The sequence below is a fragment of the Brachycentrus maculatus genome, unplaced genomic scaffold (genome assembly GCF_059751285.1).
Source record: "Brachycentrus maculatus isolate JH-2025_06_01 unplaced genomic scaffold, ASM5975128v1 h1tg000233l, whole genome shotgun sequence".
NCBI lineage: Eukaryota > Metazoa > Arthropoda > Insecta > Trichoptera > Brachycentridae > Brachycentrus > Brachycentrus maculatus.
In genome coordinates, this window is record NW_028280984.1 from 341,933 (window position 1) to 359,044 (window position 17,112).

The 17,112-nt window shown below is 34.3% G+C and overlaps 1 protein-coding gene across 1 annotated transcript; it reads right to left on the reverse strand.

Moving 5' to 3' along the window:
• Nucleotides 1-1,156: 1,156 nt before the first annotated feature.
• LOC148306678 (uncharacterized) lies at nt 1,157-15,252 on the reverse strand. The gene is made up of 10 exons (XM_088264551.1): nt 14,555-15,252; nt 13,172-14,474; nt 12,536-12,778; nt 10,821-11,008; nt 8,947-9,109; nt 7,944-8,137; nt 5,954-6,054; nt 5,670-5,777; nt 5,428-5,588; nt 1,157-2,546 (listed from the first exon to the last, which is right to left on the reverse strand). Exons 1-10 carry the CDS (start codon nt 15,010-15,012, stop codon nt 1,920-1,922), a joined length of 3,546 nt encoding a protein of 1,181 aa, XP_088120677.1. The 5' UTR covers nt 15,013-15,252; the 3' UTR covers nt 1,157-1,919.
• Between the last annotated feature and the right edge of the window lie 1,860 nt (nt 15,253-17,112).

Below are 17,112 nucleotides of genomic sequence, written 5' to 3' on the forward strand. Positions count from 1 at the left end.
TAAAATTAAATAATTAATATTAAATGAATAATTCAAAAGCCTGAGCTTCTAAATAACAGAAATGACCAGAAACAGTAAACCCTATCTACTTTGGTGGTAACTTTCACTACAGCCATCAAACTTTCAACTATTTAAAAAATATACTGGCAAAGATAACATAACTTAATGTTACAACTTATTATGAATGTGTGTTAGTATATTTTATCAGAATCATTCCGGCCAGGTTAATTAAAATTTACCAGAAAAAGCCATTTAGAGTGGAGGATTGCAATGATATATGTTTCGTTTTATGATCCATTTATCATTATATATATGTACAGTGGAACCTCTCATAACGGGCAAAATTTGTCTGAGAATCTTACTCGTTAGGCAAAACATTTTTTTTGTCTTGACTGGCGCGGAAGTACCGGCTCACGAGTGAATGTCGTGAAAAAGGGACTTGTAACTCGTTATGCGAAATGTCACTCGTTAAGGGAGCAACTTCTTCACTTTTTTTTGTTGGTTATGCGAATTACTCTTTGTGAGAGGTGCTCGATATAAGAGGTTCCACTGTATTTGTTAGTTTTTTTTATGTTTTTAAATATGTACATGCATATTTTTCTTAATGTACCACTTAAATATTTCAAATGTTGCTAAATATAAGAAAAATTTATGCTTTGTAAATAATCCATCCTTAACAAATCTGCGCTAGAACTGCAGAAAAAAAGAAAAAGAAAAAACTAACTGAAAAAAATTAACTGATTTATCCAGCAAAAATTATCAGATACCAGCATGTAAATTTTTTAAACATTAAATACAGCTAATAAAAAGTTAAAAAATAAAAAATATTTTACTAGTACATTCGATATCTCTATTTATGGTGTGAATAAAAAGGTAAATAGTATTTAGTTTCAGAAACATATGTACTTCATCAGACATTCGGGTAAACATTACACAAACTGTTTACAATAATATGCGTAAACTGCACCCTATGTACTAGACCTTATATGGCTCTTTTGATTTCCCGATAGAACAAAAATACTTAGACACTAAAAAGGTAAATTGTATTATTTGTCTACAATAAGACATTTGGAATGTATATACATTTACAAGTACATATTATTTACGGTCATACTACAAAACTGTGTACGTAATACACAATACTATAATGTTTTTTTTTTAAATATATTTTTGTACTTACAATTTAAATTAATTTAATATAAATCTAGATATTTCATAATTGCTTTCATACTTGTGGTGAGATTTTTTTTACACTTGATGAAAAAACATCAAATATGACTAAACATTTTTATCATAGAGATACTAATTAAATTTATTAAATATAATGTTTTTTTTTTTAATGCTAGTAAATTTGAATTTAAGCATCGACCATATTCATACCGAATTATGTAAATGGCATGAACCTCTATCACATTAAATGGTAATTACGTGTATTACTTCTTATCAATACAATTATATTTCTAAAGTAACCACTTTAGATAAACTTTAGAATATTTACTTTATGTTACAATAAAAGTATATTTAAAACAACAACAGAAAATAAAGATTAAAATATTTAAATCAACAATATATAATTTTCGTTTTACAGAAATACTCCTGTAACAATAATTGCACAATAATTTATTTGTAGACGAAATGTTTTTTTCCCGAATAAATTTTCGGGTTAAAAAAACTGTCTACATTATCTGGTCTCACAACTGGCAAAAAAACCAAGTATTTTTTGTTGTTGAATATTTTGCCTACACATAAAAAGCTATTTTGTAATATTTTACATAACCTACTTGCTCCAGCTGTCAGAGCAGAGATGGAATTATAAAAATGTATTCAAATAAAAAAATTGTCACAATAAGGTGCTAAAGTTTAAGCTGCGTATTTTGCCAGTGATGAAACGTGTATATACAAAATAACGAGGAAGTTGATTACTCATCGTAATCTACAGGCTCGCATTTAATTTCAACGAGCGGGAAGATGGGCAAAGCCTCTTCATCGGAGGTCTCCTCCTGACTTTTAGTGTGCACATTGTTAGTTTTATACTTTCTTTTGAATTTTATTTTATTTTTATTATTGGCCAATACCCCCAGAGGCGTGTCGCTACTGTCTTCGTCGGAATCAAACTCGTACTTCACATCCTTGGCGGTTTCCCTCTTCGCTCGAGTTTTCAGCGAAGCCAGATCCAATCCTGAAATCGGGACGTCCGCATCGTCAGCGCTGTGATCCAAATTTTCAAGTTTGATCTTCTGATTAGGCTTATAATCCCCGTCGGAATCGTCATCTTCGTTGGCCGACTTGTAGACTTGCGGGGTTTTTATTTTCAGTTTGAGCATGCCGATGTTGGTTACTTGGAACGGCAGGAACGGTTTGATGTTTTTCTCCGGTCCGAAAATCCTGCAGAGGGTCTCCTCATCGAGCCCGAGACTGCACTGCCTGGGATCTAGCTGTAGGAAACTGGATGAGTAGGACTCGTCTGTCAGCTGTATTCCGTGCCGCTTGTGCAGATGTCTGTTAATGCTCTTTTTTCCATTGTACTGTTTTCCGCAAACCAGGCACTGTAGAAGAATTTTCACATCATATAATCAATCAATATTTACATAGAGCCTAACGATCTACACTCAGCGCTGCCTGGAACTAAAATAGATAGATTATAAATAAAATAGATTTTTAAATGAAAACTGAAAAAAAAAATCTTTATGAAAATATTAATTAACCTTTTAAATGCCAGTAGGTAGAACTGTAGCTGTGCACAGCAGGCCGTGAATTTTTAATCAAAATAAATCATTTTTAAATTTTATTTTTATCAATTAAAAACATTACACTTTGATAGGATATTTAAATGACTTACCAAATTTATTCAATGTACGACGTATTTGCTTCCCTTCACTTAGATAAACATACTTTAATTTTTCAGAAAATGTCAGGGTTGCCACAACTTGTCACAGAAATATGGGAACTTGCATTAGAAAAATATTAACAATTAATTAAAAGACTCTATTATTAAGATCGATTGTTTTTTTAAATTGTAAACTAAATATATATATATATATTTTTCTTTTTTTTTTCTTTTTTTTTTTTTTTTGAAAATAAAATTAAAAGTCTTCTAATGTATGGTATTGTTCGAAACACGGTTCAATGCAGAGAGCCACTTTGCACTGCTTGCAGTGATACCTCGATTCTTTTCTTTTATTTTTTGATAGGCATACTACGCATCTGGCCGTAGGTGCTGCTTTTTTTGCAGTTGGAGGTAGTTTGTCCATAAAGTGCCTTTCGGTTAGACGTGATGGCAGATCCGCCTTTCTTTTCCTATGGGTACATTTCGAGGGTATATTAGGTTTATGTTGTTGAATCAGTTGCCTTATCACCTCCATCTGAAACTGTGCTAGCGGCATACGTTTTCCTGTTTTTTGTCGGTGAAGTAAATGGGCATTCAGTAATGCTAGGTCCATTAGGTGAAAGAATATTTTTTTATACCACCTCATTGTCTTCCGCGATGAGTGGACACTCGACAAAACCATATCAGATTGGTCAACTGCACCCATGTTCTTGTTATAGTCTTGAACACTTTCAGGTTTGATTATTGGTTCATTCCGGTATGTGGTTTTGCCTGTTTCGCTTAGAATAGGTGGATGAAGAGTTGTGAGCATACAAACCTCCCTTTTATCCTTCCAAATTTGGGCCGAAAGGGTGTCGGTATGAAAATTTTTCATTTCCCCCTTCTTCAGTTTTTCAGTGAACTTTGGCATACCTTTTCGGTTTCTTCTTACAGTACCACAAGCATTCGTTTTCCGATCATGGAGCCTTTGGAGTAAAAGAGGACTAGTGTACCAGTTATCAATGTACAGTGTATGTCCCCGATCTAAATATGGCTCCATGAGTGTCATGACTAAGCTCCCTGATATGCCTACATGTGGATGTGGTACGTATTCTGTCGTTTTCCCAGTGTAAATAATGAAGTTCAGAACATATCCCGTAGCACAGTCACACAGTACAAAAAATTTAATCCCAAAACGGCTTGCTTTTGATGGAATATATTGCCTAAATGACAGTCTGCCTTTGAATAGAAGCAAACTTTCATCAATGCAAATATTCATGTAAGGAAACATGTACTCTCCAAATTTTTTTTTAAAATTATCCACTATGTACCTTATTTTGAACATTTTGTCCCCACCTGCTTGCTGAGTATTGTCACTAAAGTGGAGCATGCGAAGGATTATTTGAAATCTATTTCGAGACATGGTATCTGAATATATGGGGGAGTAAAGTAGAATGTCAGTTGACCAGTGGTCTTGAATTTTATTTCTCGAATTGCAGGCCATCAAGTGACACAAAGCCAAAAAAATGTATAGTTCCTCAATTGTTGTGTCAGTCCATTGTTTTAGCCTCCAAGTCAACTCATTGCAGTTGCTCTTTACATATTGGTACTGCTTATTTGTCTCATCACAAATGTAACTCATTAGGGTAGTAGACATGAAAAGTTTGAAGAAGTCTACTTCCCTTGTTCCAACATTTTCAATATTGGAACCTGAACTTGCACAATCGAAAGTATTAATTTTGGGAATAAAATCATCAGTTTTCCAATCGAAAACTGGCGTGGATTCGTCGATCAGAGATATATCAGGAAAATCTTGTTCGTCATCACCAATCTCAAAATCAACATCACTGTCATCGGAATCCGGAGTACGGCCGGCATCTTCCATGAAATCTTCATCCAATTGTTCATGTCCAGATGTATTTGGTTCACTCTCCATTGTCGGCTAAATAAATGTCCCAATTTACGTAAATCAAAAACACAGAAAACACACAGAGCAGAGTTGAAACACGAAAAAAACGGTAAACAAATGTACAAACAACACAGAAAACACACAAACAAGTTAAAAAATTGATAATTGTTCCGCACAAGTATCAAAAACTAACAAAAATCAATAAATTATAATAAACTTATTGACGCGCATCAGATATCGACAATAGACCCGCGAAAACTGACAACCCTATTTTAGTGACTCTGTCTTCTGTCAAACGAAGCTCGTGGGTAGATCTCTGTAAAATCGATAATATCAGAAAACTGTAATTTCGTCTGTTTAGTGAAGTACTACAAAATTATCCCAATAGATGTCTCTGTGTTTTCCATATTTTAAATTAACCAAAAAAACGGGACGTGACATGACACAGAGGCTCAAACCAGAGCGAGAATACTCGCTCTTTTTCTATAGCCGGCCTGCTGGGCACGGCCAAGAATGCGAGTAATCTCGCTCTTGGCACAGAAGCGGTTAATTGTACATATAATCCGATGATAGAAGAAAAAAACGTTTTCATTCATAAAATTTTGAAACGAAATGCAATATTTTTCAAGTGGGCCTCTGAATTTTTGCTGCTTTTTTTGGATTAAAATGATAGATAAACATTTCTTTGAAAAAAGAATGAGAAGAAAGTAACCTGAAGATGTTTAACAGGTGAATGTGTGAGTAGGTGGTTTCTCAGAGCGGAGAGTTTCGGGCAAGAGCGCCCACACAGTGGACAGGTGTGCACTTCCGCCGTGTTGCTGTGGTTATCTCTCAGATGGCGCTCCATGTAACGTTTGGTTGTGAACACTTTGCCTGGATAGTAAATAACATACATTTAATGGCATTTCTCTACATATTATGTATAACAATAGACTGTTATTAACATATTCTTACCACAATGAGGACATACGGTCGGGGAGGAATCATCGTGAGTCTTCATATGTTCACGCAGGTTAGTGTTATTTGTAAACTGTTTATTGCAGATCAAACATGTTTCCAAATCTGAAATACATTAAATACATTTTTTTATCACATATTCCATTTCAGACTCGACTGAAGAATTTCCAATATTGAGAAAAAACTTCTTTTTTTTGTGAAGTAAAAACATCAATATTAAAGGCGAGAATCAAAGCAATAAAAATAGGCAGATATGTATATTTATATTTTGATTTCCATACCTTGGCCGGTATGCTTCCTCATATGATACTTCAGTTTCTGCTTTTGAAGGAATTCTTGACCACATATCACACATGCATTTACATCTTCCCTCGTATGAGTTCTAAAAATTAAAACAATTTTTTTATGTTGTTATTTACTGTCAAATAACTGAGATGTGCTTGCTTGATGTGATGCCCAAACAAGACAAGTTCACAAACACTTATATTATGAATTTAAGCAACTACATTTTCATCATAATTTGAAAACTTTTCAAAATTCTGATCCCTGTAATGATTATTTTTCACAGAAAATATTTAAAACCAAAATTTAAAAAAAATCTAACTAACTAACTAACCATCACGCCGCTTCTCCGCAGGGGTAGGCAGAGAGAATAGAACGCCACACCACTCATTCTTTGCAAACATTCTTCGCCTCTTCCATGTTCATGCATCTCCTCATACATACCTGCCGATTGTTACGACTCCTAACCTGACCACTTTCAAGTATTTGGCATACCTGATTATGCCATGTTTTTCTCGGTCTTCCTCTGCTTCTTTTCCCAATTACATTCGCCTCATAAATTTGTTTTACCGTTCTTTCCTCACTCATTCGTTCTACATGTCCAAACCAAAAAAAATCTAATATTCGAAATTATCCAAAGGAGCAAAAAAAATCAATATCTAACATTATAATTGATCTTGATTTCCTGACTATGATACAAAGTACTGATTTTAACACTAAAATACATTTAATGTAATAATTTTTTTAATCAATAATAGAACATTATGACATGCTCCATTACACTGCAATATTTGTTTATGTCATCATTAGTAAATTTTGATCCATGTTTCAAAATATCTATTATGTATATAAACAAAATTAATTTATTTCTGCAGCATTTTGAAAATGTATTAGGACTTTAATTTTTAAGACACCATAAATTTGGTAAATATGTATGAGGTAAACAAACATAAACCAAATGCCGAATGAAGAAGAGACAGATAATGATTTTTGAGAATTTCTGCCACCAGTTACGAGTATTAGGAAATAAACATAAAATTCTAATGTCCAATGTTTTCTCTGTTTTATCATATGTTAAATGCCTCAAAATGACAGCTAAATAATGTTAATATTTAATTTGTTTCTACTGAACCTTTGATATGTAGAATTTACCATTGTTTATCTCATACTTACTGAATTAAAGCACTATATGTTTGATAAAATCTCTTAGACAATCAGTGTAATTGGTATAATGTAATTGATTATTGCACGATTATGTCATTTTGTACCGAAATTATTAATACAGCGAAACCCGGATTTTACATCCCCGGATTTCAAATTTTTCCGCCAACTGGGTGTAATTACTTCAGTCCCTATATTTTCATATATTTATTTAGGTATTTTTCACCCAGTTTATGTCCAAAATATCCTGTCATTCGATTCTTTACTCGATCTGTAATTTTTTTTGTTTGTTAATTTTTTGCGATCATCGTTTACGTACGTTTTTACATTTTTTGTTTGTTTGGTTCATTAAGTCATTATAATTTTTACAAAAAAAAATTATTTGAAATGTTTTTTTCAATAACCCTAATTTATACATTCCCTCCATATGGTTTTTGTATGCAAAAAAATTTCATCTACATGAACAAACAAAAAAGTTTCTTTTTCAATACTCCCCATTACATTTTCCTTTTATTTAGGTTTTTGTATACAAAACAAACTCATCTACATAATTTTTGCAAAAAATTAATAAAATTAAAATGTTTTTTTTTTCAATACCCCGCATTTAAATTTTTCCTTCATTTTAGTTTTTTTTCAGTCCCTTCAAAAACGTAAAGTAGTTTCACTTTAGTTAATGTTTCAACCGCCACTCATAAATGCATTGGTGGCTGAAACACCGATTACTAAGAGTATCGACAAACAACGGTATAATAACATTAAAAAAAACAACTGCACTATATGTTTAGTATTCATATTCTACCCAGAGTGATATTAGCAGATAAAGCATACTTTATATGAGCATTGCAAGCTCCCTTGTCGGAGAAAGTCTTCTCGCAGTGTATACAGGCGTAAGGTTTCTCTCCGGTGTGAAGTCGAACATGGCGCAGCATGTTGGAGCGTTGCACAAACACGCGAGAACAGTGAGGGCATGCGTGGCGAGGCCCATCGTGAATCAAAAGGTGCTCCTTATACGAGTCGCGTTTCTGAACAAGAAAAAATACATTTTTACATTAGAAAAAACTATTCATTCTAATAATATGAAGGAAATAACCAAATTTCAAAACCCACCAAGAGATAATTATTTGTCTGAACTACGGAATGCAACTTGAATTGTAAGGATACAAAGGTGCTGTCAATATATATATCAATATAATGATAATAATAATAATTAAACCCTTATCCGCACCCCAATGGTACATAGGGCACTGCGTCATATAAACGCAGAGTTATCTTGATCGTTTACACATGAAGGAAAGGTGATCTGCCCTCCGCTTAAGATACCAGTCCAGGGTAATATTGAATAAATATTACAGTGAAAAAATCACTTATATTTATTTCACCCCCCCTGGGAATCAAACCCGGGACCTCCAGAACGGTAGCCGGGCGTGCTGACCATTACACTACGGAGGCGGACAATACGTTAAAATACGTTATATCAATATAGGTAAACAAAAAACGAAGGGTAGTGAAGCGGCCATCTTGAAAAATGAAGACTTGAATTATAATTGCTTCAATAGAATAGATGCGTGTGTGTAAACATCGCTGTTGCATAAAGTGCTTGTATTGCAGAAGAGAGTAAACACATTACAATTAAACCATCATAAAACAGAATTTATTGATTACAAAAATTCACATTACAGTGGAAAATAGTGTTGGAGTTTTAAAATTGATTAATTCCTCTTTATGATTAAATTATATTTTAATTTACTTTCCCTTGTAAAAAGAGTCTAGATAGAGTTAGATACATCGCAGATTAAGCCAACATTTTATAATAAGACAAAAAAAAACTTACACTGAAGATCTTGTTGCAAAAGGAACAGGTATAGGTAATAACATTGACGGAATGGCTCTGTGAGCGATGCGTGTAGAGAGCTGACTTGTTATTGTACCCTTTCCCACACACAATACAGCTGAACGGAGGGACACCGGGGTGGACCACTAGGTAATGAAGTTTCCTGCGTTAAAAAATACATCTAATTAAGTCCTTCTATGTAACCAAGTATTAACATATTGACTGCCAGGACAATTTTCAGAATTCCGGTTTAAAAAGTCAATTTCATTTAATCATATTATATTCAAAAATGAAATTGACTTCTTGATTTTGAATAATTTTTTTATAATTATATTTTCTCTATATTTATTAATAAATTTTCTGTTCATGTAAGCCCGCATTGATTTTTGTTCTCTTCCCAGATCATCTATCCATATTAGCACTGATATACGACGAATTTAATCGTAGCTGCACGAATATGGTAATCAAAAACAGTATGAGATAACTCGTAGTTGGCGTCCTAGCAAAGAACGCAATCTACGAGTTATCTTGTAGTTGGCAGTCAACGTATAAATATAGTAATAGCTTATTAATTCCAACAATATCAAAAATATTATAAAGGTGTCTCAATTTGATAAGAAACATTTATCATTTTTCCCTTTTTTATGAAAGTAGATAGAAATCTGAACATCCCAGGGCTTATGACCTGGCATTTAGCTGGCTTAAGCGATAACTTTAAACATTCTATTAAAAAAAAAATCAATTAAATAAAAAATGGAAAAACTATACATGTTTCATATCAGGTTGAGACACCTTTGAAATTGGCATTTCATCCGTAGGATGAATAATCCAGTGTCCAATGTAATAAAAAATATACATATATATATATAGTGTTAATAATCGACTGGTCACAATAGAAGTATCTAAAAAATTCAATCTTATTTCAGGCTATTTTCCTAAAAAAATATGTGTGAAAAATAATTCTGAACGAATCTCACCTATTTTTAAAAGGAAAAAGCTTATAAATACTTCATAAATCATAAATCATAAATCATAAATAAATACTTCATAAATCCCTCAACTAATAATGCAATGATCGGTTATATTTTACCTATGTATCGAAAATCTTACCAGTATGCAGAAAGATTAAAGATCGTTGCACAAATACAAGTTTCAAGAATTAATGCAATATTGTTCAATAATGGTGAGAATGGTAAAAAAAATTACATAATAATAATTTTAATAATTTATATGGCGCCATTTTCGTAAAATACTACTTCAAAGGCGCTACCTCCAAATACCAGGTCGTAAGCCCTGGGATGCTCAAACTTCCATCATTCATAAAAAAGGGGAAGAATGATACATGTTTCATATCAAATTAAGACACCTTTAAAATTGATATTTCTTCCAGAGAGTGAATAATCCAGTATGCAATATATTAATATTAATAATTAATATATTAATATTAATATTATCAAACTGTTTTGAAAGAAAAATTAATTTGGATCTTTTAGTGTAGTTGTAGATACATTAGTTTAGTAACATTCGTTTGAAAATGCCTTCACTAGGCAAAACAATTGTCACAAAATTGATTTTACTAACTAACTAACTAACCAGCACGCCGCTTCCCCGCAGGGGTAGGCAGAGAGAATAGAATGCCACACCACTCTGTCTTTGCAAACATTCTTCTCCTTTTCCACGTTCATGCATCTCCTCATACATACCCCGTTTGTTAAGACTCCTAACCTGACCTTTTTGTGTGTTGAAAATTGATTTTTATGTGTTTTTTTTTACAGTAAAATACTACGTTTGATTTAACATTTAATACGTAAACTAAAATGGAGTTCTATAAATCAAACGCCAAATCTATAAATAGTATCGTTTATCTTTCCCACCTGTCTTGTATGGAGGGGAGCCCGTGGCCGCAGATCCGGCACTTGAATCGCGAGGCAGACTTGTCCCCGTGCGCCACAGTGCGATGAGTGGCTGCAGCTCGCGCTGTGCGCATCTGTTTCCCGCACTCCAAGCAGCGCAGGTCCACCACTCCCGGGATGTCTGCACTGCGATCCGACTTATGCAGCACCTGCAAACACGCACTTAACTTAGTATACACAAAAATTTACACCGATATTTTTTTTTCCACCTCCGTAGTGTAGTGGTCATCGCGTTTAGCTGCCGTGCTGGGTTCGATTCCCAGGGGGGAGTGAAAAAACATGAGTGATTTACACTCTTATATTTATTTGATATAACCCTGGACTGGTTCCTGTAGAGCAGGAGTGATCACCATGCCTTCATGTAAATAACAATCAATATAACACTATGTGAATATGATGCAGTGCCCTATGCACCATTGGGTGCGGATAACGGTTAGAGAATTATTAAACCTCAAGATGAAAGTTTTACAAATAAAGAACCTCCAGCATTTTACCTGTTACCTAACCATTTTCATTAATCTTATCACATTTGGGAAGGGTATTTTTTACGCCTGCGGACCGCTGGGGACGGCATTTGACAATTATATACATATGGTTAAGACTTTAAAGAGATTGGTATATTATATTTATATAAAAACACTGGATAATTCCTTGTTTTTTAAATGAGGCCAGCACAGAAGGTAAAAATACCCTTCCCGTCATTAAGCATCACTCGACCGAATGGGTAGAAATATCTTTCCCGTCTGACGTGTATTATTCTACTAAAATATTGCAAAATAATTTAAATGTAAAAAAAAATCTATTTTTTCATTTTGTCAATGTCCTGAACATTTTTACCCCTTTTCTCATGTCAGTTTTTAGCAGCAATGTCCTCCGTGCTGAACTTCTTCAGCTCTTCTTCTGCTCATGTCATCTGTTTACCGTCGAATATATATTCCATTACTATACCCATGAATCTGGAGAGCGTGACTGATCACCTTGAATTTATATAATTGGCAATCGAGTTAACACTGTGTCGATCCAACACTGCTTTAAATTCAGATAGGGATTAAAAAATATATTTATCATAAAATAAATTATTATATAAATTGTGCAAGCAAATTCGTGCAAGTAAGTTTGGGGGAAAATATATATTTGTTCGCATTAATTGAACTGTCATTCATGATAAATATCATCAATAGATGAGTTACATTTACTGTAAAATTTTGATTGCCAATAAATGTATTGATTTCGTTGTCTTCGATTACAGATATCGCTCACTCCTTTCAACAACGTCTTATATCAAAAAACTTGATTTTTCAGGAGATCGTTTTTAAAGTTTAAAAATAAAATAAAATTTATTAAAAATAAATATCAAGCCACTTATAGAACTTTTTACTGTGCAACAGATCTTTTGAGGTAAAACCTGAATGTTTTTCTCCATTTGAAAAATATTTAGTATATTTTAATAAATAATTAAACAATACCTTTTTTTTTAAATGCAAAAACAACACTTTCTGCCCTGTAGCGGGTAAATATTAAGTTTAAAATATACCGCTTTTGCTGGGATATAGTACATTTTCTGGGCATTGCGAAAACATGCACAACTAAAAATTGATGATTTTTTATAAATGCGTTGCTGTCAAGAGTGCATTATTTTGACATAAGTAAATTGAATCGGTTAACGCATTACACACCTCACAGTGCTGCTTCAGGTAACGCGGCAGCCTGAAGGGCCGCGACACACATCCTGCCACGGCGCAGTAAAGGCGCCGTGCGGTCGGATGCAGGTCTAAGAAGTGGTCACGCAGCGCCGCCAAGTGACCGAACACTCGACAGCACAACATGCACTTGAACGCGTGCCACATCTCTGTATTATCCTCCGAACGTCGACCACTTCTGCCACCGTGCTCCTCCATTTCGTGAGCCGCCCACCATATCTGAAAAAATGCAACTATACAGTGTCCTCCATTTCATTTAATACAGAATATAAATCAACGTCGTCCACTGTACTAGGTTCACTTGACCATCCCTTTGCCTAGCAACATTAGATTGCCGCTATGCCCTAGACTCGATCTTGGATTTACTTGGAGCTTAAACCATCTGGATTGATCGACGCTGCCAGAACAGACGGAACAATACCGGCTTTACAACCCGGTTGCCTTATACCTACACAGTATGTATACAGTATTTTGTATGGACGCAATTGATTCGCCGTGTCTGATACTCGTACACCACGCATCCACGAATACTTTACTGAAAATGTTTCAGCTATATCCAATGACATAATACTGTGTAAAAGAAAATTGTAATAAATAAAATATTTTCATTACCTTATCACTAAAGACCATCTCGCAAAAAATACACCGATAGAAATTTTCTTTATGCGAAGAGTAGTGGACTTGACAATGATGGCGTTCTCTTTCTATTTCATGCCAAAATAACGACGAACAATACCGGCACTTGAACCCCGCCTGCGGACTTGTACATTCCACAGTCTTCATCTCCTCCCAGTGCGCGGAAAGATGGCTTCGCACTTCTTCTCTCGATAAAAACTCTTCGTCGCAAAACTGGCAGATGTACAAATTGAGAAATAATCCACATTCGAAACTTGCATGCTTCTGCATATCCGAATGTGTTTGACAATGTATCAAGCATATGCGACATGTATAATTAGGAAGGGATTTCAAAGCGTGATGCTTTATTATGTGATCTATCAATTCAAAGTACGAAGGTATGGTTTTCAGCGGATAACATAAAGGACAAGTTACATCTTTCTGATCATATTTTTTATCATTTTCGTAAAGCAAAAAGTTGTCGGAGGTGACGACACCCGAATTCATATCTAGAACATTCTTATTTATATAATCAGTTTCACATTTTCTAATGGCCACAAATTGGACAGCAGTCACATCGAAATCTTCTCTCCCGGACCACTTTATCAGGAAACTCTCAGTCGCCATCGACAGATCATTTCCCGGATCTAAAGTATCCAATTCTGGCTTCGATGTGGTGATAGAATCTTCGTCGACTTCCCGAGATATATTTTCATCATCGCTTAATACTTCTTGTTTGATTTCGGGAATCAAGGCATCCAGGAATGGGTAATTGTCATTGTGGTTATCCGATTCTTTCTCCGACTGATTGTAGTTATGTTTAGTTTCCATATCGCAAGATTGATTCTGATCGCATTCGTTAGATTGAGTAAATGTGTTCACATTGGCTCCCAGGACGGAGAATCCTAAATTCTTTCCATTGACGAAAGTCGACAAACACTTCAGGGAAAACTTGTGATGATAGAGAAAATGCCTTAGAAAGTCAAAATTTTGTAGATTGTCTTTGTTACACAGCAGGCAAGAAAATGCCCAGGATTGGGGGTAAACGATAGTCCAAACTTGGTCGGATTCTTCTTGTTGGATGCGGGTCACTACGTGCTTCTTGAAGAGGTGCTTCTTGTAGAGCTCTCCAGCGGGCAGCAGCAAGTTGCACATGCGACAGTGTGCTAGCTGGTGGTACGCGATGTAGTGCGCCCGCAAGCTGCTCTCCTCCAGGAACTCATCCACGCAGTGCGAACAACGGAGTGGCAGGTGGCATTGCCAGTGTACGTCCCAACTGTGTTTGTCCGCCATTAAATACCTACAAATCATATTAAGCAACGTTATTCACACAAAATTCGAAAAAAAAATGTACTGATAATCAACTGCTAACCCTTTTACCTGCACGTTCCGCAGAAAGGCTTGTTGTGATTAAGTACATAGTGCATAATTAGTTTGTTTTTATTTATAAAACATTCGAAACACAGTACGCAGGACATCGGTCCAGTTTGATTTATCGTTTTGATGTCTAACCAAACGTCGGATAACTGCTCATCCAATTTCAGCGGAGGCATAATGTAAGAAATGAACATGTTTGTAAAAGGTTCCCCTTCTTGAGGGATTTCATTTTTAACAGCAATTGCGGTACTATTGATGTCATTGTTATCGTGTATAACGTCGGATTTCCGACAAAACTTCTTTTTCTCAAATATTTTGGTAAACAAGGGGCGAGTTCTCAATTCTAGCATAGTGTCATCCCCGGACTCTTTATCTAAAATCTTGGAGGTTTTTTCGTCCGTTAACAAGGAAAGAGGCTCGTTATCGGATTCTTCCGATTCGGCGAGCGGAGGCGGATCCATAATTACAAAATAATGTGATAGAGGTTTTTTTCCAAAACTTAGTATGATTTTAGTACATAATCATAATTACTGCTCTTATCGCATGTCTATTAATTACTACTATTAATATCAATTCATTATCCGACACTAATTTTACTTAAACATTTTAATTAAAACACTTCGACACTACGTTTTTAATTACGAAAATACATCGCAAGACATAATAGTACTTCATGTTTCGACCACAGACTACTTTTCGACAAATACATACCTGTCAAAAGTGTACATAGACAAGTTTTTTATTACTTTTTTAATCGATAATTAAAAAAAGTATCCAAGAGTGCCTAACCGGTTATGGATTTCAAAACATTATCGACTAAGTTCGTGAAACAAAAAATTATTACAATAGAAAAAAAACTCTACACGAGTATTGAATTAGGCCATTTTTGTTCCGTTAGAGCACATTAGTTTTTTGATGATTAATTTAATTAATAATGCTGATGTAAAAATAATATGATTTTTTTTAAGAATAATGCTGTAAAATATGTTTGAGGGAAATAATTTTCAAAACGCCCTGAAGATGGAGCATTTATTATCTGGCCTACACCAACTCTGCAAATATTTTAATTCTTTACTGATATTTTTGCCTATATTGCAAGATTTCATCTTCAGAAGGACTTTGACGCGATAAACATTAGCAATAAATAATGGAATCATCATTTTTACATAGTGTATTTTCGATACTTAACAGTCTAGCAATGGAATACTTTTTTTAAATTAAATTACATTGTAATAAATAACTTATGAATTTATTCTCTTGAATCGGGTTGTAGTCTTGTAATAAGTGTCGAGAAATCGTTATGAAATTCTTAGTTATTAGATTTAATTCCTATTAGAGATGATAATACAATAATAAAATCAAATAGTGGAGTAATATCATTTCATTACGCCGAAGATCAAATTGATAACCAGATTTATTTCAACAATGTAATGAGTGTTTTTTAATATCGTAACATTTTGCTTTTGAATTATTTATGTCCAATTCGCGATATTTCTTTCAAACTTATCTCAACAATCCCAGTAGCCAAAGGGTCAATAAAACATTAAAAATTGTAATTATCTTGGTTGCGTATTACCGCGACTCGGATTGGTTAAATGGAAAATAAATATCACATGTGCAATGAAAATATGAAGAAAATAAAATAAATAACAATGCAATCGAAAACATTAAAAATCCTAAATGACAGCAGGTGTTAAGAAGTACGCCGCCCCCTTTAGTAATTATAACTATTGCGTGTGTTGCTGTTAATTCAACAAATGATGCTGTCATCGCGGTCTGTTATTTGTGTCAAATTTTCAAAGCTCTCGGTAGATAGCTTTATGAGATTTTAGATTTAGAGCTAACTAAAACTTTTGAAATAGTCATAAATGGGGAAATTTTGGAACAGGTAGATGATTTCATATATTTGAGAAGTACATTTTCTAGGGTTGGAAAGATTGATAGTGATTTCTTTTTTATTATTAAAGGAATAACCCACAAAGCGTATATTTTAGATGCTTATCTGCAGGTAAGATAGTAAGGAAAGGGAATGTTAATATGAAAAATACTCCACAAACACCCAGACCAATTGAAAATAAATATTTTTTGAATTCATTTTTCAATTAGTGGAAATCGAACCCGTGACGCCAGTTTCGCAGTTGAGCGTCTACTCAACTATACCACGGCGCCTGTCTATAGGATATATTTATAAAGCAAATTGAACGCTGGAAACAGAGTGAATGGTGCATTAAAATCAGTTATGGTAAATAAAACCCTATCAGCGAAATCTAAACTGGCAGTTCACAATGCAGTCCTCGTTCCAACTCAAAAGTATGGAAGTGAAGTATGAAAAGGATGAAAGTAGACTGAATAACAGTCGATATTCGTTCTCTCAGACGAATGTGCGGTAAAACGTTGTATGGTAGACGTTCGATTGCTGCTACAAGGAAAGAATGCAAGACTGAAACAAGAATCAAAGATTAAATTAATAAAGGTTTGTTGAGATGCTTTGGACACGTGAATCGAATGAGTGAAGAAAGGATAGTTAAACAAATTTAGGAGACGAATGTGGTTGGTAATAG

Coding starts and splice junctions, on each gene's coding strand:
- LOC148306678 (XM_088264551.1), bottom strand. CDS start 15,012: ATGGATCCGCCTCCGCTCGCCGAATCGGAAGAATCCGATAACGAGCCT. Junction 11,009..12,535: donor ACCTGAAGCAGCACTGTGAG/GTGTGTAATGCG, acceptor GCGTGTTTGCAG/GTGCTGCATAAGTCGGATCG. Junction 5,589..5,669: donor GACCGTATGTCCTCATTGTG/GTAAGAATATGT, acceptor TTTACTATCCAG/GCAAAGTGTTCACAACCAAA.